Source organism: Epinephelus lanceolatus, chromosome 5 (genome assembly GCF_041903045.1).
Source record: "Epinephelus lanceolatus isolate andai-2023 chromosome 5, ASM4190304v1, whole genome shotgun sequence".
Classification (NCBI taxonomy): Eukaryota; Metazoa; Chordata; class Actinopteri; order Perciformes; family Serranidae; genus Epinephelus; species Epinephelus lanceolatus.
In genome coordinates this window covers 43,962,757-43,988,123 of record NC_135738.1, presented here as the reverse complement: position 1 = coordinate 43,988,123, position 25,367 = coordinate 43,962,757, and the positions used below count along the sequence as shown (strand labels likewise).

Here is a 25,367-nt window from a genome sequence, read left to right as displayed (position 1 = left end):
AAACTCGTTTTGCCTCATTCAGTCTGCTCAGACGTTGTGGACTGTGGATTTTCTTGTCCGGCATCTCTTATGCGTGACCGCCATGTATGAGGAATAATTAGGCTAGATCAACTCATAAATCTTAAACTGTAGCCTACACAGAGGAACGTAGGCTAAATAATGTTTTGATTACACTTTAAAACGTGAAGGATAAAGAGGGAGGAAGGGGGGAGGTGGAGGGGACTGGGGAGAGTGATGAGGGGGAGCTGATGCAGAGATAGCGACCTGTACCCTAGGCTACACGTTATGTCATGTACCAGTCCACCAGCCCGTTTATGTGCATGTGACTGCCGGTCGTCACGGTTTCTGAAACATCCGTGTAGGTCATATTAGGATCTGGATTGTCTCCTGTCCGCGGCATCATGTCCTCATCCTCTCTGTGTGGCTCACAGACAGACGCAGGATGGTGTTTGCCCCATCGGCGGAACCACACAGCAGCAGGATCATGTCTCCGCCACAGCCGGCCCGCCGCCTCCTGCTGACGCCACAAACACACATGAAAGGTAACTGAGGGTACCGTCGGGCCCGGGGGAAGCGTCGGTGTGTCTGCTGCTCGGGATGAAGCGGGTCTGTGGGGGTTGGAAATAACGCGATGTGCCAGCCTTAGCTGATAGTAAGCGGCATTATGAGGAAAGAAAACGTTACAGCGAGCAGGAAGGTGTCTGATAGAGACCGACTGGGTTAGTTCGTGCTGTGTTGTGCTATTTGGTGTTGTCACAGGATCACTGTGTGTAGATAGATAGATAGATAGATAGATAGATAGATATTGACAGGCAAGCAGACAGGCAGTGTAGCTATTAGGCTATAATTAACCCATTCGCTTCATATGCCATAGGAAAGTGTGTGTGTGTGTGTGTGTGTGTGTGTGTGTGTGTGTGTGTGCGCGCGCGTGCTTCCAGATTTTTCTCATTTCATCTCAGTCTGGCTACAGCAGCTTTAAGGTCATTGTGCTTCACTTGATTGGCCTATTTTCATTTTATTCTACCACGTATTAAGGCTGTCCCTGAATCAGGATCATCACACTCCATGTAATTGAATAAACAGAAAAGTAAAGTAAAGATTTGGAAATCTCCAGGCAAACTGAATTGAAAGCGCTTCTTAGGGACCGTTGGTTACTTTTAAGTGGGGAGGGGGTGGTGCAAAATGGGGAAGGTATGTCAAATAATTTTTTAAGCACTGGGGAGCGACATATGTTTTTTTACTTTGCCTTAGGGGAGGGGCATACAAATTTAAATGGTTGGATTTTGTACGCTGTAAACCTCGATCCATCCATGACACAAAATTTAAATGTAAAGTCTATACAAATGGCCCAAATTGTCAAAATGACATAAAAATGTTATGTTCACTTGACACAAGAACTCAACGTTCAAAAACATGCCGCCTGCCTACTTAAGTTCGTACAGAATGTGCCTTTTTCGGGGCAAGGGGGGCATGAGTAAGTAACAAAACATGTGGCTCAGCGTGTGACGTAAACAGTGACGAACTCCGAGGGAAGCTGCAGCTAGTCAGTCCTTCAGCAGTTCTATCATAAGTTGGCTCATCCTTCAGTGTTCCAGTCACTTGAGGGTTAATGGCCTCTTTGTTTGCGAGGGCAAGGAGGGCGTGCAATTCCATGTCGTCCCAGTTAATCATCTATACAGTGTCTTTCAGGTTTGCGTTTCCCTCTTGCTACTAGCTGCTCATTCCTGCTATCAGCTGTTTCCTGTTAGTCCACCACCAGTGGGTTGCACGTGCAGCGTCATCAACAGCTCCTCCCACAAGTCATCAACAGCTCCTCCCATGGGGAAGGGCACCTCATTCTTTTTAAACCAAAAGGGTTCCGCCAATATGACTACCCCTATGCAGCGGAAAATTGGGCACCTCGAATCAACTCGCCAATCTGGCTCTGTGTGTCTAAACGCTCACAGCTTGCCTGCAAAACGGCCCAACATTCGCGGAAAATCTGGTAGTGTAAAAGGGGCTAATGTGTTTTAAAGTCACAATGTGTAATTTACGTGGTTGTTTATTAGCAAATATCAACTATTGCTTTCATAAATATATATTTAATAAAGTGTAATGCAATTCACATACAAATGGAAGCTTTCTCATAGGCTTAGAATGATTTCTCTATATATACACAGGCAGGGCGCGGTCTGCTGAAGGCTGCTTTCTTGCGTCGCCATATTTGAATACAGTGGCCGAAAGGGATATACGCGCTTCGCCTTTCGTGTTTACCTAGAACTTGCCGTCACTGGAGACGGTTAAAGTGAAGATCAATCCGGGGCGCTTCTGCGTGAACCTGCTTTTATGATTCTGTCGCACTATAAATGGAGGACCACACATATGTCTTGCCCAATAAGAGGGAAACCACGCCACCAAATAAAAGAAAAAGATCAGATAAGCGAGGACGGGACAAAACGCGAGTGAATATCGGCGTTGCTTATTCCAGGTGGAAAGAAATCCTGAAGGAGAAGGATTTCACAAGGGATGCAGAGGTTGCCTACTTTCTGCTAGACAGGTAATTCAATCTGATATTTTAAAATCATTTTGGCTTCATGTTTGCAACTACTTTTCCCTCTCGTCTAAGTTCGAGTGACAGCTACGTTTACGTGCTAACGTTATCCTAGCCTTGGCTAACGTTATCGTAGACATAAGCAGACATCGCATCGAGCGCTGAGCTGTAAATGGACTTAATTACATAAAGTGCCTTTCTGCATAGAAAAAACAATACACAATAGGCTATATTCATATATATTTATATATATATATATATATATATATATATATATATATATATATATACTGTAGCGTCCGCCAGGACGTGTAGAAAGGATGACGCAGTTATTCGGCAAACCACCGTTTACTACTGAACAGTAATTGGCCGTAACCACGCCAAAACAACCCACAAACAAGAACGTAGCTGTAACTCCAACTGTGCACTCTTGCTCTCTCCTCCAGCTCGTTCCTACACATACCAGCATGCAGCAGCCCTCATCCCCGTCACACTTGCACCCTGCCCCCCTACCTATATTCATTCAATCCCAAACATGCCATTAACTCACAGAACATTGAGATTTTAACAGAACATTTACTGAAGGGTCGCTACAATACACACACACATATATATATATATGTACACTGAACAAAAATATAAACGCAACACTTTTGTTTTTGCTCTCATTTTTGTGAGCTGGACTCAAAGATCTAAAACTTTTTCTACATATACAAAAGACCATTTCCCTCAAATATTGTTCACGAATCTGTCTAAATCTGTGTTAGTGAGCACTTCTCCTTTGCTGAGATAATCCATCCCACCTCACAGGTGTGGCATATCAAGATGCTGATTAGACAGCATGATTATTGCACAGGTGTGCCTTAGGCTGGCCACAATAAAAGGCCACTCTAAAATGTTCAGTTTTATCACACAGCACAATGCCACAGATGTCACAAGTTTTGAGGGACCGTGCAATTGGCATGCTGACTGTAGGAATGTCTGTTGCCCATGAATTGAATGTTCATTTCTTTACCATAAGCCGTCTCCAAAGGCGTTTCAGACAATTTGGCAGTACATCCAACCGGCCTCACAACCGCAGACCACGTGTAACCACACCAGCCCAGGACCTCCACATCCAGCATGTTCACCTCCAAGATCGTCTGAGACCAGCCACCCGGACAGCTGCTGCGACAATCGGTTTGCATAACCAAAGAATTTCTGCACAAACTGTCAGAAACCGTCTCAGGGAAGCTCATCTGCATGCTCGTCATCCTCATCGGGGTCTCGACCTGACTGCAGTTCGTTGTTGTAACCGACTTGAGCAGGCAAATGCTCACATTCGATGGCGTCTGGCATGCTGGAGAGATGTTCTCTTCACGGATAAATCCCTGTTTTCACTGTTCAGGGCAGATGGCAGACAGCATGTGTGGCGTCGTGTGGGTGAGCGGTTTGCTGATGTCAACGTTGTGGATCAAGTGGCCCATGGTGGCGGTGGGGTTATGGTATGGGCAGGTGTATGTTATGGACAACGAACACAGGTGCATTTTATTGATGGCATTTTGAATGCACAGAGATACCGTGACGAGATCCTGAGGCCCATTGTTGTGCCATTCATCCACGACCATCACCTCATGTTGCAGCATGATAATGCACAGCCCCATGTTGCAAGGATCTGTACACAATTCCTGGAAGCTGAAAACATCCCAGTTCTTGCATGGCCAGCATACTCACCGGACATGTCACCCACTGAGCATGTTTGGGATGCTCTGGATCGGCATACGTGACAGTGTGTTCCAGTTCCTGCCAATATCCAGCAACTTCGCACAGCCATTGAAGAGGAGTGGACCAACATTCCACAGGCCACAATCAACAACCTGATCAACTCTATGCAAAGGACATGTGTTGCACTGCGTGAGGCAAATGGTGGTCACACCAGATACTGACTGGTTTCCTGACCCCCCCAGACCCCCCCAAGTAAAGCAAAACTGAACATTTCAGAGTGGCCTTTTATTGTGGCCAGCCTAAGGCACACCTGAACAATAATCATGCTGTCTAATCAGCATCTTGATATGCCACACCTGTGAGGTGGGATGGATTATCTCGGCAAAGGAGAAGTGCTCACTAACACAGATTTAGACAGATTCGTGAACAATATTTGAGGGAAATGGTCTTTTGTGTATGTAGAAAAAGTTTTAGATCTTTGAGTCCAGTTCACAAAAATGGGACCAAAAACAAAGTGTTGCGTTTATATTTTTGTTCAGTGTATGTATATATATATATATATATATATATATATATATATATAGTGTATTGTTTTTCGGCACTACCTTGTTCTCTATAGCTGATGTAACGTGAATTACTCCTGTGTGGGATCAATAAAGTTCTTATCTTAGCCATCTGAGAAGATCAAATACATTATTTTTGGTGCCTAACTGTTTCCCAAGTATATTAGTGTGTGTGTGAATGAATAAACGAGAGCCATTAACGTAAATGTCTTTGTAGAAAGGCGCTTTATGAAATTAAGTTCATTCACTTGAATGGAAAGCCGCCCTCTCCTCCTCCTCTTCCCTCTGGGTAGCCGAGACACACCTCTTCGACGCCCCCCCCCCCCAGACGGCCTACCCACACAATGTACAAACAAATCCGAAATTCTCCTTTTACGAGAATAAGTCAGATTATTGGTGGAGGTAATAGTACACCAATGATGACATATTTATGAATGCAGACATCGATTTTTGCCAATAAACAACTGAAAATGTTAGACAATGTCCCTTCAACCTTGTTAGTGCAGTTGAGAAACCTAAAATCACCATGATACTTTCAGAACAGCGCTTAAGCACAAACTTAAACTGACATCTTTTTTTAGATGGTTACAATACACAGTTAGTGAGCTCCCACTTGTGTGGATGTGAGAGACGCAACATAAAGTTGTCCTGAGATGACAGAAAGTGCACTTCCTGGTTCAGAATTTATTTGTTTGCCACATTCTAGCAATTGACAAACCTAAGCTTGCTTTTTTAAAAAAAAATGTGTACTCAATGTTTTTATGTTCATATGACATAGAATTAAAGGCTCAAATAACAACAATTATGTTAAAGTGACATATAATTCCTGTCAAACAAGGGTCATGTGACACATTTATTTTGTGTCTGGTGTACTCAAAACTTTTATGTTACTGTAATCATAAGTGCCATATCATAGGCAACTGGACTTGCAACTTGGCAAACAGTCCATGTTGCCTACAGTATAGCACTTATGAACACCATGACCTGGATGACTGAGAATCTTCACCGACATGTTACTGTATTGTACTAAACTAAAAGGTTTGAGTGCAAGCTGTTTCTAAAAAACAGTTGAGTGAGCAAATTGGGGTTTAAAGTGAAGTTATTTTACCACAGATTTTTTAAGAAATTTATCATTTATCATAGCCAGAAATTTATCATAGCCAGAAACTGTAAACAGAAATTATGTTGGGTTTTTAAATTTCCAATGGTTCTTGGACACAGCATGTGAAACCAACACTTCTATCAGGAAAAAAACATGACCAAATCTGAGCTTAGAATAGTGATATTTCATCAAAATCACTTTACCCCGAGTCTCATTTAAATTGTGGTCAAAAGTAAACCAATTGCACCAACTAACTAGCATGCACGACAAGAGTGAAAAATCAATTAAATTGGTGCAGATCAATTATATAAAATGAAATATTCAATTCAAATTAAGCAATGACTGAAAAGTATTATTTCAACAGTACTTTGCTTATAGAACATACAATATTATTGTACTCAAAAATTCCCTTAATGTAATAAAAAGATTCTGACCATAGCATGTATGCTGCTTTGCTAAAAATTAGGGATGCAGGGTAATATCGGCACATCACTGGTATCAGCCAGTATTGGCTTTAAAATGAACTATTGGAATGGGCCAGCATGGTTTTTCCTATAAAGAGTATATAAGAGTATGCATGAATAATATGATGTTAAGTCCACTACAGAAGAGACTTGATGATCACTAAAATTAGGTGGGGGAAAAAAGTGGATATATCGATATTGTTATTGGTTATCGGTCAAATGAGTTGTTACATATCAGCAAAAAATCCAATATTGTGCATCCCTACTAAAAATACAATCAGGGCTGTAGGCCAGGATTTTAGAAGTACTGAAGTCATGAGTATAAAAAAATTACATACACCAACATACCTGTTAGTACTGAAGCGAAGTGAATTAAAAAGTGGCAAAAATGTATTTGTTACAATGCAGAGTACGCTGACCAGTGCTTTGTAGGAAAAAGTGCTTGAGTGAACATGGGATTAATTTGAGACACGGTCAAAAACCAACTTAAGATGTAAATCTTATAAAATAGCTACCAGATAGTTTAATTTTTGAAAACCAATTAGTAATTTTACTAAAAGAAAATCAAACAAAAAGAAATGCATATGTTGGGGTCTATTTTCAGCAGTGGATTTACACACATTTAAAATGATAGTGCAGTGGTTTCTAAAGTGCAGGCTTTAATACACTGACAGTACTTGTTAATTGGATCAGTTGATGGATGCTTTCGGTCTGCTCATCGGGTTTGTTGACAAGAAGAAAAAAACTACAAAATTTCAAAAAAAGTCTGAAGTTTCATTACTCTTGTGCTGGTAGTAAATTGCTACATTTGAGAAACGCAATCTGTTACCTAGTAAATCTAGTAGCTGTATTTGCATGCTGATATTTCACCAAGCAAATATCTTTTTTTCTGTAGTCTTGTTATGGGGCTAATTTGTCATTGTATAATTTTATAATTTCGGTAGTAATTTGCTTTTAATCCATTTTAATCAGTCCAAATAGTGGACAACAGCAATTGGCTGTGGCCACAAAGGTCAGCGCAGCTCACAAATTTAAAATTCAAAATTTAACTTTCAACATACATTCATAGCACATGCAAAAACAGTTTTGCCATATTAAGGTGAATACACCTTGGGTCACTGAAGGTCAGATCTGGATTTTTTTGTTTGTTTTTGTTTTTGTTTTTTTCTCAAAATAAAACAAAAAACAATTTTAGGGCTAAGAGAGTAAAACAGAAACATTTAATAATAGTAATAATAGTGAATGGTTTGTGGGTGCAAATTTAGATAATAAATGTATTATATTACTGTTCATACTGTACATCGTTAACAGTATTCTTATTAGTAGAAAAATGGACTGAAAGGGATAGTTCAGTTTTTTTGTAAGTGGGGTTGTAAGAATTACTTATCCATAGACAATATATTACATACAGCAAATGTCAATCGGCACACCCCCAGTTCGGAGAGGCAGACTGGAGTCTGGCACAGAAGCTAAGCAATGTACTGCTGTGGAGGGGTCAGCAAGAAATTGTATTTTATCCACCTAAAACAATTAATAACAGCTTAAGTGCTATACTGAGAGTATTGTGGTGAGCTTAGGTTTCACACAAATAAGGCTAACAGATTAATTCTGCTCTAAGAAGTTCTCTTTGTTTCACCTTAAGCATAACATTGTTGCTGAGGTCACTAACAGTGTGTACGACTTAACTCATGGTACAAAATGTCTTTTACCACAACATTAACAGTAACCCATTAGAACCATTGTGAAATACATGAACATTAATCACTGCGTAGTGGGTAACATGAGTGAGTAAGAGCACGTTTAAACAGTTGTTTTTGGCTTGTGGCCTTGAAACGCATTGCCTCACAGCATGCTGGGAAATTTGGGAAGCCCCAACATGCCACAGTATGTTAAGCGTACAGTGGTAGTGTTGTTTACTGGCCTTAAACTAATTAAGTGAAATCAGCGTTACAGATTTTAGACAAATTAACTCAAAAATGGTTGTTTTAACATGAAATAATTAAGTCAAGCTCACAAGGGATGAGTATTTGTGACAAGTGAACTTAAGTTCGTTCTGATGTCATTTTGACAATTGGGGGCATTTGTGTAGACATTAAAACTTTGTGTCATGGATGGATTGGGGTTTACAGTGAATCCCTTTAAACCTGCAGTACTGATTATGTTGATTACTTGAGGGCAGACAAAACAAGCTGAAAAAACAGAATTGGGTCTATCATAAAAAGTACACAAACCTTGTGTCAGTTTTAACAGCAGTTTCGGCAGACACAGAAACATTAGCATTCATTTGGAGTTGTGTTTTTGTCCACCTAATTGATTTCAGTCCAATATACACTCCCCTTTTAGCTCTGGTTTGATCTCAACCAACCCCTGAGAAACATACCAGGCTCATTAGCTGCTAAATGCGACATTATGTTCACCAGCAACAGTAGCTGCTAACTGAGTTTGCCTGCTGTTTGGTGCTTGGCAAGTAGTGTACAGTGGCTTTATCAGAGGTATGAAATGGTGAGAGGGAATCAAAACAGCAAAAAAAAAAAAAAGAAAAAAAAAAGAATGATATTTATATCTCTTTGTCTCCTGTCCTCCTTATGTTTCCATCCCCTTTCCTGGCAGACAGTGCTGTGGCCTCCTGATGCATTTGTCCAGCCACCATGCAGTGTTCTTGGAAGTCCATGGTGCTGCTAGCATTAGCCTCCATAGCCATCCAGTACACGGCCATCCGCACGTTCTCCGCCAAGCCCTTGAGCCTGCTGAGCTCTGTGGGCCTGGCACCCACAGACGGTGCTGTCAACTGCAGCCTAAAAGATCTGACACGACTGGGCCGGGAGACAGCTGAGGGCACGGACCGAGGCTGCAGTGAAATCCTCTCCCACACCCCGTCCTTGTCCTTAACCTCCGAAAATAACAGCAAGAGAACCCACATCCTCATTCTGGCCACCACGCGGAGCGGATCCTCATTTGTGGGTCAGCTGTTCAACCAGCATCCAGAGGTTAGAATGTCATGGATACGCATTACCCATTTCATATCAAATTGTCATCAAAGAATACTGTTTTTAAAAAACACCTGTAATTTACTTTTTACTTCAGTGTTAGGTCAGTGTTGGAAAATGTATTAAGAACCATTATCTTGTTCCTTTCGATCATCTTTCACAAGTGTCTAAAACGTTATTATTTTATGCAGTTCACTGGAAATAATCCAGAAATGTCTGTTGAGGTGTAGGTCAGAGCTAAAGTCAAGCTGTACAATGGCCACTGACTGACATAATTAGATTAATACCCTAGGCTAAAATAACCTGTGGGGTGCAACACATGTAGTAATGCCCTTATTATTTCAGAAGATTATTTGCTTTAGTGGGGCATAGTTCCAAACAAATAAAGCTGCAAGCAGCAGTAAAGGGGGTCTGAGCACATTGTTATGACATATATGCATTAAACAACTTTCAAAGCACAAATGTCAATGTGTGCAAACAGCATTCACAACAGTGGAGAGAAACAGGAGCATGCACACGCCAGCTGGATCCAAAGCTGTGACCTTGCAGTGACAGGACATCTGCCTGAAACCACTAGGCCATCACGACAATACAGATTCTTATTTAGCTGTTTTTTAAGCAATGGATGCTAACCATTGATTTAGTTCTTAATACACTGAGGTCACTGGCTATAATTTACTTTAATGCAGTACTTAAGTAAGGGTAACTGTCGCACATAAATGTTCCAAATGTTCTAAGACCTGTTTTTTTTTCTGCTGCTGCTTCTGCATGAGCTGCTACATTATGTATATCATATATATATATATATATATATATATATATATACAGTACAGGCCAAAAGTTTGGACACACCTTCTCATTCAATGCGTTTTCTTTATTTTCATGACTATTTACATTGTAGATTCTCACTGAAGGCATCAAAACTATGAATGAACACATGTGGAGTTATGTACTTAACAAAAAAAGGTGAAATAACTGAAAACACGTTTTATATTCTAGTTTCTTCAAAATAGCCACCCTTTGCTCTGATTACTGCTTTGCACACTCTTGGCATTCTCTCCATGAGCTTCAAGAGGTAGTCACCTGAAATGGTTTCTACTTCACAGGTGTGCCTTATCAGGGTTAATTAGTGGAATTTCTTGCTTTATCAATGGGGTTGGGACCATCAGTTGTGTTGTGCAGAAGTCAGGTTAATACACAGCCGACAGCCCTATTGGACAACTGTTAAAATTCATATTATGGCAAGAACCAATCAGCTAACTAAAGAAAAACGAGTGGCCATCATTACTTTAAGAAATGAAGGTCAGTCAGTCCGGAAAATTGCAAAAACTTTAAATGTGTCCCCAAGTGGAGTCGCAAAAACCATCAAGCGCTACAACGAAACTGGCACACATGAGGACCGACCCAGGAAAGGAAGACCAAGAGTCACCTCTGCTTCTGAGGATAAGTTCATCCGAGTCACCAGCCTCAGAAATCGCAAGTTAACAGCAGCTCAGATCAGAGACCAGATGAATGCCACACAGAGTTCTAGCAGCAGACCCATCTCTAGAACAACTGTTAAGAGGAGACTGCGCCAATCAGGCCTTCATGGTCAAATAGCTGCTAGGAAACCACTGCTAAGGAGAGGCAACAAGCAGAAGAGATTTGTTTGGGCCAAGAAACACAAGGAATGGACATTAGACCAGTGGAAATCTGTGCTTTGGTCTGATGAGTCCAAATTTGAGATCTTTGGTTCCAACCGCCGTGTCTTTGTGAGACGCAGAAAAGGTGAACGGATGGATTCCACATGCCTGGTTCCCACTGTGAAGCATGGAGGAGGAGGTGTGATGGTGTGGGGGTGTTTTGCTGGTGACACTGTTGGGGATTTATTCAAAATTGAAGGCACACTGAACCAGCATGGCTACCACAGCATCCTGCAGCGACATGCCATCCCATCCGGTTTGCGTTTAGTTGGACGGTCATTTATTTTTCAACAGGACAATGACCCCAAACACACCTCCAGGCTGTGTAAGGGCTATTTGACCAAGAAGGAGAGTGATGGAGTGCTGCGGCAGATGACCTGGCCTCCACAGTCACCGGACCTGAACCCAATCGAGATGGTTTGGGGTGAGCTGGACCGCAGAGTGAAGGCAAAGGGGCCAACAAGTGCTAAACACCTCTGGGAACTCCTTCAAGACTGTTGGAAAACCATTTCAGGTGACTACCTCTTGAAGCTCATGGAGAGAATGCCAAGAGTGTGCAAAGCAGTAATCAAAGCAAAGGGTGGCTATTTTGAAGAAACTAGAATATAAAACATGTTTTCAGTTATTTCACCTTTTTTTGTTAAGTACATAACTCCACATGTGTTCATTCATAGTTTTGATGCCTTCAGTGAGAATCTACAATGTAAATAGTCATGAAAATAAAGAAAACGCATTGAATGAGAAGGTGTGTCCAAACTTTTGGCCTGTACTGTATATATATATATATATGTATATATGTATATATATATATATGCATATATGTATATATATACGTAGGGCTGAAAGAGGAGCTAGATTCCAGGTACAATATCTGAGGTCTCTGTCCAGAAAAGTGCATTCCTAAGCACAGCTAAGATACTGCGCAGAACCCTCAAACTCCCAGGCCTCTGGTAGAGGACCCAAGTTTGAGGAAGACACACCACCACCTCCATGGGGGATATATGTATATATACATACATATAAACTTAGGCCCATTACAGCCCACAGTAAGCTTGGCCTAGCACTTAGCACCAGACCGAGTCAGTTCACTGAATGCCCTACCAATCTCCAAACCATTTGCCACAAAACATACTGTGGTGGAGAAAGGGATCAGTCAGTGGAAAAAAGGGTTTCAGCCTTCTTCCTAGAGAAAATTGCAACACTCCTGAATGAGCTTGTGACATCACCAGGGTAGAATTTTGTCATCTAGCAAAAATTAGGCAGCTATCTGGTTGTCTCTATTGAGTACACCTGGGAACGACAGTCTGTTACACAGTTTGTGTGTGTGGAGGTTCACTGTAACTTTCATATTGTCTGATATTTTTTCATATCCCAGGTCTTCTACCTGTTTGAGCCTCTGTACCACGTCCAGTTGGCGCTGCTTCCCCGGCTGTCGCAGAGTCGAAACTTGGCTGAAAGGAGGGTGATGCTGGGAGCAGCCAGAGACCTGCTGAGGTCTTTGTACAACTGTCACCTCAAAAGTCTGGAGGGTTACATACGGCCCCGTCCTGCCAACCACTCCACTGATAAGCTGTTCAGACGAGGAGCTAGTAAGGGACACGTGTCAGGACTCTGTCCTCTTGTCCTGCTTTCTTTGACATAACAGTATTGATACTACAGTAATATTTGATGTATGTAGCTGATTTTGCAATGTCGTGTTATGGTTTCTTTTATTGTATGTGTCCTCTCTTTAGGTCAGTCTCTGTGCACCCGCCCTGTATGTGAGGCTTCTCTGGGCCCAGAGGAGCAGAGCCTGGTGCTGACTGATGAAGGGGAGTGTGTGAGGAAGTGTGGACCACTCAATGTGTTGTTGGCTGCTGATGCCTGTAGAGCAAAGCGCCATGCAGCCATCAAGACGGTCCGGATTCCCCAAATCAGTGACCTAAGAGCGTTGATTGAGGACCCCAAACTCAATTTGAAGGTAGATAAATAATTACAACAATTACTATTATTATTATTATTATTATTATTATTATTATTATTATTATCATTATTACTGCTTTGCCCGGAAAAGAGTGGGAAGCTGCTGCCAAAACGCTTCATCAATATTGACACGGTTTATTTGGTTTATTGTCAGACTCTCTTTCAGATTCTTTTTTTGACCAGTTCGTCTTCCTTTTTTGGGTTGCTTTGCAGTGTAGGCAGTATTTGCCAATGCTGTAACAGACACTTTTTCTACAGAATCCTCAGCCACTGAATCTGGCTTTCACCATTTGGGACATACATATGAATCTAGATTTGTAGAACAGCCAATAGGAATGCCCTCTGGCCAGACTCTCCCATCACTGGCTAGATTATCTAAAGCCTGAAAACAGAGCCAAAAGAAGGTGCAGAAGTTTTCTCCCAGACCACTTAAATTAAAATATGCTCAGTGGTTATTAGGGGATTTTTTCTCAATGATAAAACTACCAATTAAAACCGCCTAACCTGCTTAAAAACAAAATAAGAGCTCTGCTCTTCTATGTTCACATTTTAGAACATGTAAGTAATATTTTCCTGTATGATTTTACTCACCCACTGTAACCTATCTGCTGCATTTAACAGCACTTCACCAGCTTCACTAGCTGACAGGGTTATGAAAGGTTAGATGACCAATCAATGCAGTTCTAAAATGGTACAGTATTGACTGAACATGTATTGAAAATGACTGCAGTCCTCAGTGATGCTCCAAACACATGTACAGACACATGGACCCATCACAGGCTCACGGAACAGTGGTGGTGCTGTGCCAGTAGCCTTTGTTGTGCTCACTCTGATGTGATAGGCAGTATTATAAAATGACTGTGTCTGCATTGGCCTGGCTGGCTGGGCATCATACATTTTGTAATTGCACAGAAAAAATTACAATTTTCTACAAAATGTGGTGTTTGTGATCTTATTTCACGGTCACAAAAAATCTAGCCTTATAAAGAAAGCAGTTTTGTCTATCAATGAGCCTCTCATGCATGTCTTAACTTTATCACTCAGAACAGGTGTTTTAGCAAGTGACCTGAAAGTAGCTTAGCAAATCAGGTGATGCCAGCTTATTTAACAATTATCCTATATCTGTTTTACAATGTTTTTCTAATGTTCTGAAAACTAGTTTATTCCAGAATGAAAAAAAGTATATGAATGGGAGCAACATACTGAATAGCCATCATATGGTTTTTGGAGAGAAAAAATGTCAACAGAAGTGGCTCTTTTGCAGCTTGCTAACGAAATCAGTACAGCGTTTGACAACAAGGAAATTACACTTGCCATTTTCTTCACAACGTCTCATTTGCAAAATTAGATAAATATGGCTTTCATTGCTTTGGAATTGCTGCTTGACTATTTAATGGACAGAGAGCAGTATGTCTCTATTAATAGGTATGATTCAGATAGAGATAAGCTACTTTGTGGAGCACCTCAGGGCTTCATTCTTGGACCTCTTTTGTTTTTGATTTATATAAATGATCTACCTAGGGTCTGCAAACATGTACTGCATTTTTATTTGCTGATGATACATGTCTGGCATCTTCACATGAAAATTTTAGCACACTTATTGGAGAGGCAAATGAAGAGCTATAATCTACTTTAAAGCTTGAATTAATAGCCCAGGCTATTATTTGCTTAAATCACTGAAATCAACAGGTTTATATTTGGGACAGGCCTTTAATTCCTTTCACACAAGACTGTTCAGCAAAGATCAGGAAATAAAATCAAATTCAGATAACATATGAATTATGAATCATTCATTTGATCTAGCTCCAACAGACAGCATATCAGAGAGTGAGTGAGTTACGGCACTCAAGGATTAAGGCACAACACTACTTTATCCTGTTAAAAAATACTCACAACTTGGATTAATTTTTATGAAAAACCATTTTGATTCTTTTGATCTGAGGACCCTCACAGACGAAAGGAATATGAATAACTTACAGGGTAATGGACTTAATTTGAGTTAGCCAACAACCCGCTTTTATACATCTTTTATACAAGTCTAAGTCAATCTAAAGAATGTCTATAAAAAAATGAACTGCTTGGCAACCAGACCAGGCCTCCAACTGAGACAGACCTTTATTTGTGTATGTGTATGTGTAGCTACACCAGGTTAGTAAAAGGGACCAGGCTCATCTGAAACCATTTAGAAACATTCTAAATGTTGTGTCAGATGAGCAAACTCTCTCTCAATATAGAAAAGTTGTACTTCATGATATTTTGTAACAAAAATGTAGAATATAACAAAATGAAGCTAAACATTCACAGACAAAATAGAAATAAGTCAGGTTCCTTATATTAAATTTCTGGGTCTTTCTGGGTCATAGTAGACAAGAAAAACTAACTTGGAAATACCATATTGAACTTGTCTGTAAAAAGACAATGGGCCTCATTCACAAACAGTGCGTACGCACAAATCTGTGCTTAAACTGTGCGTACGATCGTTTGACGCACAAATCCGGGATTCATCAATATTTTCTTACCCGAATTTGTTCTTACTCTGCGAACAAATTTAGAACTGCCTCAGACCATGCGTACGCACAAATGAGGAAGGCCGAACTGACTTAGAAAATGCAAACATACCTTTTAAGTACATGCAGAGTCTATAAAACCACATTCATGAAAAAGAGATTTAATTAACATTTTTTAAAATAATTAATTTACTAATATATTGGCCAAATGGATTAAATTACCATGAAATTGACATACATTCACCCTCATCATTGTGACAATTAAAATATTAACAATAACATGAACAGAAAAACTATCACTCTATCAGCCATTGAGCTCTTTGATAGGCATTTCCCATCATCCCCTGGGTGTTGCACATGGTGGAGACCAGATGCGGTGCTCAGCTCTAAAAACTGCGGCTGCCTCGATATTGTAATGTTATTGCTGCCAACGTGTGCATGACATCAGAGCAAGTTGAGATCAAGTTGGATACAGATCAAACCAGAATGCATTGTGCAGTGATCGCAAGTGAGCTGGTGATTGATTCTGTGCAGGCCTGGCTCATCTCAAATGAGGTTACTACCGTCTTCCACTGTGACCATGAGTAGTACTGTTGCACTTGTAGATTATTGTTGTTCCTTTGAGCTCGCCCAGAAACCTTTCAACACATGCTGCTAACCTAAGTGTATTCTTGGTGAATATGTTTCATTATTCATCATCATGATCATTATCATCAGGTTGTCCAGCTTGTTCGAGATCCACGCGGCATCCTGGCATCTCGTATTGAGACATTTCGAGACACTTACCGTTTGTGGCGTCTGTGGAGAGCGACTGGACGTAGACCCCACAACCTGAACCTGGGACAGATCAACACTGTGTGTGAGGACTTCCTCAGGTCTGTGTCCACAGGCCTGTCCAGACCCGCCTGGCTCAGAGGGAGATACATGCTGCTCAGGTGAGAAGGATAGGGAGAATATTAATGGACAAGCCGTCTGTGTTCATTGTGAAAACCTCAGTGCTCAGTTGTGAGGAACTACCCAGATGAATTCACCTTCACCAGGGGGGCTGTTTGTCTGTCAGATGACAACAAGTTTGGTTACAGGTGGTCAGTTTCTGGTTTAGACAGTGTCACATGGGGTTCATACATTCCTATATGTTTTGACTCAAAACATCTGAACCAGGAGACATGGAGGCCATTTTTTTGGATGAACGCTTTTTTTGTCTTTTTATGCCGTTGTGCCAGCGATAGCAGTGGCCTGAGGCATTATGTTTTCAGGTTGTCTATTCGCACATATGTCCTTCTGTCCCAGATATCTCAAGAATGCCTTGATGGAATTTCTTTAATTTTGGCACCAATGTCCACTTGGGTTCAAGAATGAACTAATTAGATTTGGGGTGGTCAAAGGTCCCTGTGACCTAAAACAAAAAAACAAAAAAATGTGGCCATAACTCAAGAATTCATGTGCTAATTATGACAAATGTTTTTGTTACTGTACAGGAAGGTTGAAATGCTGAAAGAATAAAAACTGATTATGAATTATAAAATATAGCAGGCAGAACCTTAAATATGAAGTGGGATAACTGTAACTATTGCTGTTATTTATCTTTATTAATCATTGTATATCAGTATTTGTATATTCAAAGCACTGTCAACTGTCATGATGTGGAGATACATGGATGTAAACTGTAAGTGCAACTTGACTGATTCACAGAGGCGTACAACCATAAGGTGGTAATTCTAGTTTTAAAAGATATTCTGGAGAGAGTTGATATGTTACATTTTGATTAGCCCTAAAAATGATCTTAGTCATTTTTGATCTCCCACATTGTTATGCCTCTGTGCTGGCGATAGTCATGGCCGGGGCATTATGTTTTTGGGTTGTCCATCTGTCTGTACCATCTCATCCTTGTGAACATGATATCTCAAGAACACCCCAAGGGAATTTCTTCAAATTTGGCACAAATGTCCACTTGGACTCAACAGTGTACTGATTCATTTTGGTGGTAATAGGTCAAAGGTCAAGGTCACTGTGACCCTGTCTGTCTCATTCTGGTGCATGTGATATCTCAAGAACTCCTTGAAGGAAGTTTCTTCAAATTTAGCACAAATGTCCACTTGAACTCGAGAATGAACTGATAAGATTTTTGTGGTCAAGGGTCAAAGGTCAAGGTTGCTGTGACCTTGCATCCATCTCATTCTTGTAAACGCAATATCTCAAGAGCACCAAGATGGAATGTCCTTAAATCTGGCGCAAATGTGCACTTGGACTTGACAATGAACTGATTGGATTTTGGTGGTCAAAGGTCAAGGTCAGCATGATCTTGCATCTGTCTCATTCACATGATATGTCAAGAACACGGTAAGGGAACCTCTTTAAATTTGACACAAATGCCACTTGGACTGTAGAATAAACTGATTTGAATTTTGTGGTCAAAGATCAAAGGTCAAGGTCAATGTGACCTCACAAGATATATTTTTGGCCATAATTCAACAAAATGACAAAACTTAATTCACATGTCTGACAGGATAAAGTAATGAAGTGACGACATTTTATATCCAAAAAGTCAAACGTCATCTTCACTGTGACATTGTAATGTTCTGCATAAAACACTTTTCTGGCCATTACTCAATGTCATAACTCAGAAACAGATACTGGTCAGATACTGAATTGGTGGCACTAATCTTGGGTGCCCACCTTGAAACTGTGCTGGTTGTATAGAGCTTCTGTGCTGGGTTAAAGATGTGTGTGAAGCATCCATGTTGTTACAGACATCTCCTTTTCCTGTCCTTGGTTAGGTATGAAGATTTGGCCAGGTTTCCTCTCCAGAAGACCAGGGAGCTCTACAGCTTCCTTGGTCTAGTTCTGGACCACAATGTGGAGGACTGGATCATTAACAACACCCGGGGTACCAGCGATCTGTCATCCCGGCAGAAGTTCACCACCGTTCGTGACTCAGCAGCTAATGCAGAGAACTGGAGGGTGAAGTTGTCCTTTGACATGGTGGCTTACACACAGACTGCCTGCCAACCGCTTCTTAATCTCCTCGGATACAAGACAGTATTTCACCCCAGAGAACTGAGAAACTTCTCACACTCTTTGGTGGAGGACAGGACGTTCCTCCCATTTTTTTAAACATCTGATGACTTACATATGTCCAGTATGAGTTTAAAAGACCAGCAAGTAAGGACAGTACTGTAGTTCATGGAGCAGAGAGATTATGTAGTCAAAGCAAATCTCATACCAACTGTACCTCCCTACCTACCAATGTACTGAGCACCCTCCCCTCTGCAATCAACTACCTCAGTTCTGGCTCTTTTCCCCCTGAGGTACCTTTTGACATAATTAAGCCACAATATCATAGTAAGTGCAGTACACCTTGATCATTTAACGGGTTGACTATGTAGAAAAAAATCAAACTTAACACTTACTCATGTTTAAGCTACAGTATGTAGATTTACATTCCAGTTTGATCATTTACTATAGCACCATGTTTGACTATGTGGAGTTTTGAAAGACATGTGTAATAGTGTATTGCTGCCACCATGAAAAAAACAATAGTTTCTGTTTATAACAAGACAAATTCTCATAACGTAATGTTCATGTGTCAACAAGATATTTTCATGTAATAATTAGGGATGTACGATATGGATTTTTTTTCAGCCAATAACCGATAATAACCTACTCCTCATGGCCCCCGGCACAATCGTGCTTCCTCTGTAACTGTGAGAAATGTCCATACTGCTGACAACATGTTTGCCTCTTTAGTTAGCATGCTGCTCTTCTTCTTCTTCTTCTCCGTGTTTATTGGCAATGTACTGCGTCAATTAAGTCGATGAAAGCAATTTGGCTTTGTAATATCAGCTGCTTATCGGCTATGATTTTATTATCAGAATAATGAATAATAATATAAATCTCCCATAATCAATCGGCCTGATATATATTGTGCATCCCTAGTAATAATGACACATTTTCTTGTTAATAATACATGACAAATTATTCTGCTATAATAAGCAACTTCTGTCATTGTAACAACCTATCATTCTATCTTGTTCTTAGCTTCCTCGTTATTGCACAGAATCAAAATCATTGCACCAACGTTATTGTTAGTTTTAATATGATGATGTGGTTAACAGAAAAAATAAAATTTGATGTGCCAGGATGTGGACTCAATAAACTGGCCCACCATCAACACAGACCAAAATACTGTTTCAGTGAGTCATTTGATCATTGTTTAATTCAGTGGTTTCCAACCGATGGGTCTTGGGTCCATTCTGAACGGGCTGCAAGTGACACGCAAACGTGTCAAGTTTGTAAAAAAAACACCTTTATTTTGAAGTACAGCAAATTTCTGGCACAGAGGTGCTGTTTCCTGCTGTAGAGTGAGTGACTAACTGACAGCTATTTAACAGAGATGCCAAAGTAGCTTGATGACATGACCAAACACATGAATGAAGCGAAATATATTAAACTGCACAGACCTTGAACTAATGAATAAGGAGAAATCTGGACCCTGTGGGTGGACCAGTCAGAAACAACTAGTTTAAATGGCCTTGAATTTATGTAAAGTCAGTGTTAAATTAAACCTGTTTAGCTTTCCCTGATCACAGAGCAGCCTCATCCACAGAATATAACCCTCAGCAGTGAGTCTCAAACAACTACTGTACTACAGTCCCTGACAAAAGTCTTGTTGCTCATCCTAGTTGTAGGAACAACAAATAATAACCTGACTTGTAGTTGATCAATTGGGATCAGAAATAGCTTATATGAAAGGCAAAGGCCTTTAGATTATGCTTATTATACCAAAATAAAGTTGTGTATCATTCATTGAGTTTTATCATTTAATTAGGACAGAAAGGTCAGATCTTGCTTGGACAAAAGTCTTGTCGTGTCTTTAAACGATTCAACCAATCACAGATTAGAGCTCCACCTGTGACAAAAACTGTAATTAACACATTCCCAGGTGTGTATAAAAAGAACCCCAGCACACCAGACCTTCATGTGAAGTGCAACCTGACCGCTGACAACATGCCAAAGATTCAACCACAGACCAAAGTGCTGATCATCAAGAGCCTGAAGACCAAGTCTGCTGCTGAGGTGGCAGACATCTTCAGTGTATCCAAACGTCAAGTGGAGAGGATAAAAAAAAGATTTGAAGAAACTGGTGACATTCATGACAAGCCCAGGTCAGGCAGACCCCGTAACACAACTGTTAGAGAGGACCGTTTGTTGCTTCGGCAGTCCAGGGCCAGCCCTTTTTCAACTGCAGCAGAGCTACATCAGAACTGGTCACCAGAAACCCCTGTATCTACCAGAACAGTTTGTCGAATTCTCTCACGCAATGGTCTCCATGGCCGAATTACTGCTCACAAACCAGCATTAAACAGAAGACAACAAAAGAATTGTGCTGCATTTGCCAAGGCCCACAGCTTGCAGAAAGGATGGACAGTGGAAAAGTGGCAGAAGGTTGATTTTTCTGATGAATCATCCATTGAACTGCATCCCAATCGCCGCAAATACTGCAGAAGACCTGTTGGAACCCGCATGGACCCAAGATTCACCCAGAAAACAGTCAAGTTTGGTGGAGGAAAAATCATGGTTTGGGGTTACATCCAGTATGGGGGTGTGCGAGAGACCTGCAGAGTGGATGGCAACATCAACAGCCTGAAGTATCAAGAGGTTCTCGCTGCCCATCACATTCCAAACCACAAGAGAGGGCAAATTCTTCAGCAGGATGGTGCTCCTTCTCATACTTCAGCCTCCACATCAAAGTTCCTGAAAGTGAAGAAGGTCAAGGTGCTCCAGGATTGGCCAGCCCAATCACCAGACATGAACATTATTGAGCATGTCTGGGGTAAGATGAAGGAGGAGGCTTGGAAGATGAAACCAAAGAATCTTGATGAACTCTGGGAGTCCTGCAAGACTGCTTTCTTTTCCATTCCAGATGACTTCATCAATAAGTTGTTTGAGTCATTGCCGAGACGTATGGATGCAGTCCTCCAAGCTCATGGGAGTCATACACGATATTAATTCTTTTTCCTAAGGCACCATGACTTTATGTTCTGATGTTATTGGAGCATGTTTGTGTATTCAACAGAAAGTATCATTTCTACAGTACATTATTTTTGTATGCGACAAGACTTTTGTCCAAGCAAGATCTGACCTTTCTGTCCTAATTAAATGATAAAATTCAGTGAATGATGCACAACTTTATTTTGGTATAATAAGCATAATCTAGAGGCCTTTGCCTTTCATATAAGCCATTTCTGATTCCAATTGATCAACTACAAGTCAAGTTATTATTTGTTGTTCCTACAACTTGGATAAGCGACAAGACTTTTGTCAGGGACTGTATATGTACATTAATCCAGGACCAGGCAAGACCACAATACTGACAAATAAACTAAGCACAAAAAGTAAGGAAATTTGTGTTTGGTAGATTATTCTTTGTTGTAACAATGGTTCTTGGCAATAAATCTTATACCCTTGGAAAGCCTGTTTATTTCCCTTTTAAATGGTGCCACATTTGTGAGGAACATGCATTTGTGGGATGAGCAGCGGGGTGAGTATGTGGGTTGCGCCCATGAAAAATTTGCCAACTCTTCTCTGCTAATGCCAAACAGCTTTGTTTTTGCTGTTAACTCTTGGTGTTTTTTGGTGGATTGGATGATTGAAGTCTGAAGAAAGTGGCAATCTAACAATTTATTCATTAAACAAACAGGAGCCTCAGTAGCATGTGGAAGAACCATACACAGCCACAACAGCCTGGCACCTCCTCCTCATGCTGGTCACCAGCCTGGTCACACACTGCTGTGGGATGGCATCTCATTCTTCAACCAGCATTTGTCGCAAGTCAGCCAACGTGGTTGTGTTGGTCACTCTGGCATGAACAGCACACCCAAGCCAATCCCACAAGTGTTCAATGGGGTTGAGGTCAGGACTGCTTGCAGGCCATTCCATCCTCTCCACTCCCAAATTCTAGAGGTAGTCTCTGATAATCCCCGCTCTGAGGGCGGCGAGCGTTGTCATCTTTGAGGATAGAGTTTGGTCCCAGACTGTGGAGATATGGGATTGCCACTGGTTGCAGAATTTCATCTCCGTATCTCTCTGCATTGAGATTGCCTCCAGTGATGACAAGCCTGTGTCTACCTATGTTTATGTGTATATGTATTTGCATGTGTATATATATATGTATATGTTTGCTCTTGCTTTGTTTTGTTATCATATGTATTCTGTTGTAACTGTACTCTCGACATCACTGTAAATGAGGGCGGTCCCTCAATGATTTCTCAAGATTAGATAAAGGTTGAATGAATGAATGAATGAATGAAAAATATTTCATAGGCGCAACCCACATACTCAGCTCTGCTGAAACAAAAAAACTAAACAGGCTTTCCAACAGTATAAGATTTATTGCCAAGAAGCATTGTTACAAAGAAATATTCTACCAAACACAAATTTCCTTACTTTTTGTGTTTAGTTTATATTGATTTACTGATTTTTTTTAATCATTTTGTTTTTCCATCCACATGTGAAGAAAATACATTTTAAAAACTGCCCATTGTACCTATTGTCAAGGGTGACTATTGTCCCTATTATCAGCACTACATTGTCTTTATTCATATTCTTACACAGCCTTTAAATCTTTAAAAACTTTTGAAAAGTCTCTAAAACAGGAAATCAAACCTAATCAAATCAAATCAAACCATGTAAACTTGACCTCTCTGTGTAATAACAAGAAAGGTTTGTGAAATAACAAAAGGGATGTTTTAAAATGCGGTGTCTTTTCCCCACCAGACTGCGACTGTGTGCACTGTTAGCCTCTACTTTTCCCAACTTATTAAAGCTCTACATTCTTTTTTTGCTGCATTGTTACGTGCTGCTCTGATGAATTGTTAAAGGCATGTATCAACCAGCTCAGGTGCAGGTAAAACCAACATCTGTGAACAAAATATTTCCTGTTTTTGCCTTTAGGTAACACCTACATCTCACTGATAGAAGCTCTACACTGCACTTGCATTTACGTAGTAGGCATGTCCAGTAATGGCTGCTGATTTACCATTAAAGATTTAGTGCAAACCCAAAGATAAAAACCATTTACTCTGAAGATCCACCAGGGAGCAGCATGGCACAATGATGAGATTATCATCAAGGCTCATCTTGACTGGTTTAGACAGGCTTTAATTAAAGGTACACATGAAAATATATAAATAAAATAATTGATTGTGCATAATTGGAGCTCTCCTTATGTAATGGTCAGTCTCCTGGTGTCTCCTCCATGCTCTTGAGACTGTGTGGCTACACACAGCAAACCTTCTTGCCACTACGCATATGCACGTGCCATCATGGAGGAGCTGGACTACCTGTGTAACCTGATTTGGCTGCAGGTACCGCCTCATGCTACCAGTAGTGACAAGGACTAGCAGAACTAGCAGAACACAAAACTAGAGAAGAATCAGTCAGTCTGATTGAAAGAATTAGGGTCTCTACATCAGATATGGACAGAAAAGACAGAAATTTAGCTATGTTAGATGTAACATAGTTATTTTTTCTTTCTCCATATCACAACATTTGACCATTTTGACTGTCCCATCATGGTTAACAAAGGTGCAACTGAATCCAGGAGACTAGAAAGGGCTGTTTTTAAGTCACTGGTACAGTTTCAAACACAACCTGTTGCTGCCCTGTCCTGGCACGTTCTGACATAACAAGTGTCACAGGAGAGATGGTCAGTTCATAAACCACTAGCCCATGTAATAGAATCATGTCAAGGGTGTTACAGCTTCAGTGAGTAGGTCCACACACAAACTAAGTGAAACCTGAAGTATCACAAGTGCCAGAAAACCTCCACTTTAAACAAGGGTCAGCAAACTTTACTATCAGAAGAGCCCTTTGTGACCAAAAATAGATAAAAAAAATCTGTGTGGAGCTACTAAACATTTTTGAGCCTTACAATGAGGGTAACAACCTATTAAGTCTACATTAGCCCATCAACATTATTAAGTTTCTATTTTATGTCTGTCGAGTTATTTTGGTCTTCAGCCTCAATGCCTGCCTAAACTCGACCCGGCATAGAGGACGACAGAGAACAACTCCATTCATTTTTCCTTTTGTTAATGAAGCAGTTGGTTTCCAGAGAAAGAAAAAAGTAAAAGTTAAACTGTTAATCACAATCAATCAGACATTATCTGTTAACAAAATATACCCAATAATCTGATTAAACATCATTAATTAATTTTAACAATCAATTTCATGTTATACCAAATATATATTAAATATATTCACTAAGATTGTCAATGATGTTTATACTATTTTTTAACAATACTACTGCAAATATTTATGCTCCTTTAATCTTTTAATCACGATTTTCTAGAATATGGAAATTCTCTTTTATTACTTCAATTACTTATTTATTACTGATCACTAAATTTAATCAAATTCCATCCAGCAAACAAACTCATTATTGAATCATATCAAGTTAAACTTTTAAATGTATATATACACACCACTGAACTATAGATTCTGCTATCAAGCTAATCAAATTTAACCCATCAACAGAATAAACAAACTAAACTATCTTCAGCCACCATACACAGCTCAGACGTACACCAAAACACATGAAATGCTAGGCTAAATAAGGTGAACAAATATTTTTAACCTGATGAAACGCCATCACACAAACCCCCAAAAACAACCTGCACCACAATGAATGAATGAGTGAAACTATTAATGGATTGCTCACTTTCCCTAATAACCATCACATCTCACAAACATATATTTTACTTGTGCAGATCAAATAATTCAATCAAAAGTATACATAACATTAGCGTCTCCGTGGTCTTCTAAGCATTGATGCATCAACCATTTCCCTGGCTTGTCTCTCTCTG

The 25,367-nt window shown here is 40.3% G+C and overlaps 1 protein-coding gene across 3 annotated transcripts; it reads left to right on the top strand.

Moving 5' to 3' along the window:
• The first annotated feature begins 226 nt into the window (after nucleotides 1–226).
• LOC117261828 (carbohydrate sulfotransferase 1-like) lies at nucleotides 227–19,684 on the top strand. 3 transcript variants are annotated; one of them, XM_078168260.1, is made up of 7 exons: nucleotides 227–542; nucleotides 2,468–2,536; nucleotides 8,974–9,350; nucleotides 12,408–12,621; nucleotides 12,766–12,992; nucleotides 16,219–16,436; nucleotides 18,279–19,684. In XM_078168260.1, the coding sequence occupies exons 3-7, from the start codon at nucleotides 9,012–9,014 to the stop codon at nucleotides 18,613–18,615; spliced, it is 1,335 nt and encodes a 444-aa protein (XP_078024386.1). In that variant the 5' UTR covers nucleotides 227–542; nucleotides 2,468–2,536; nucleotides 8,974–9,011; the 3' UTR covers nucleotides 18,616–19,684. The 3 variants fall into 3 exon arrangements, with proteins under 3 accessions (XP_078024386.1, XP_033490245.1, XP_033490246.1); XM_033634354.2 differs by lacking the exon at nucleotides 2,468–2,536; XM_033634355.2 differs by lacking the exon at nucleotides 227–542 and having other exon boundaries at nucleotides 568–2,536.
• The last annotated feature ends 5,683 nt before the right edge of the window (nucleotides 19,685–25,367 follow it).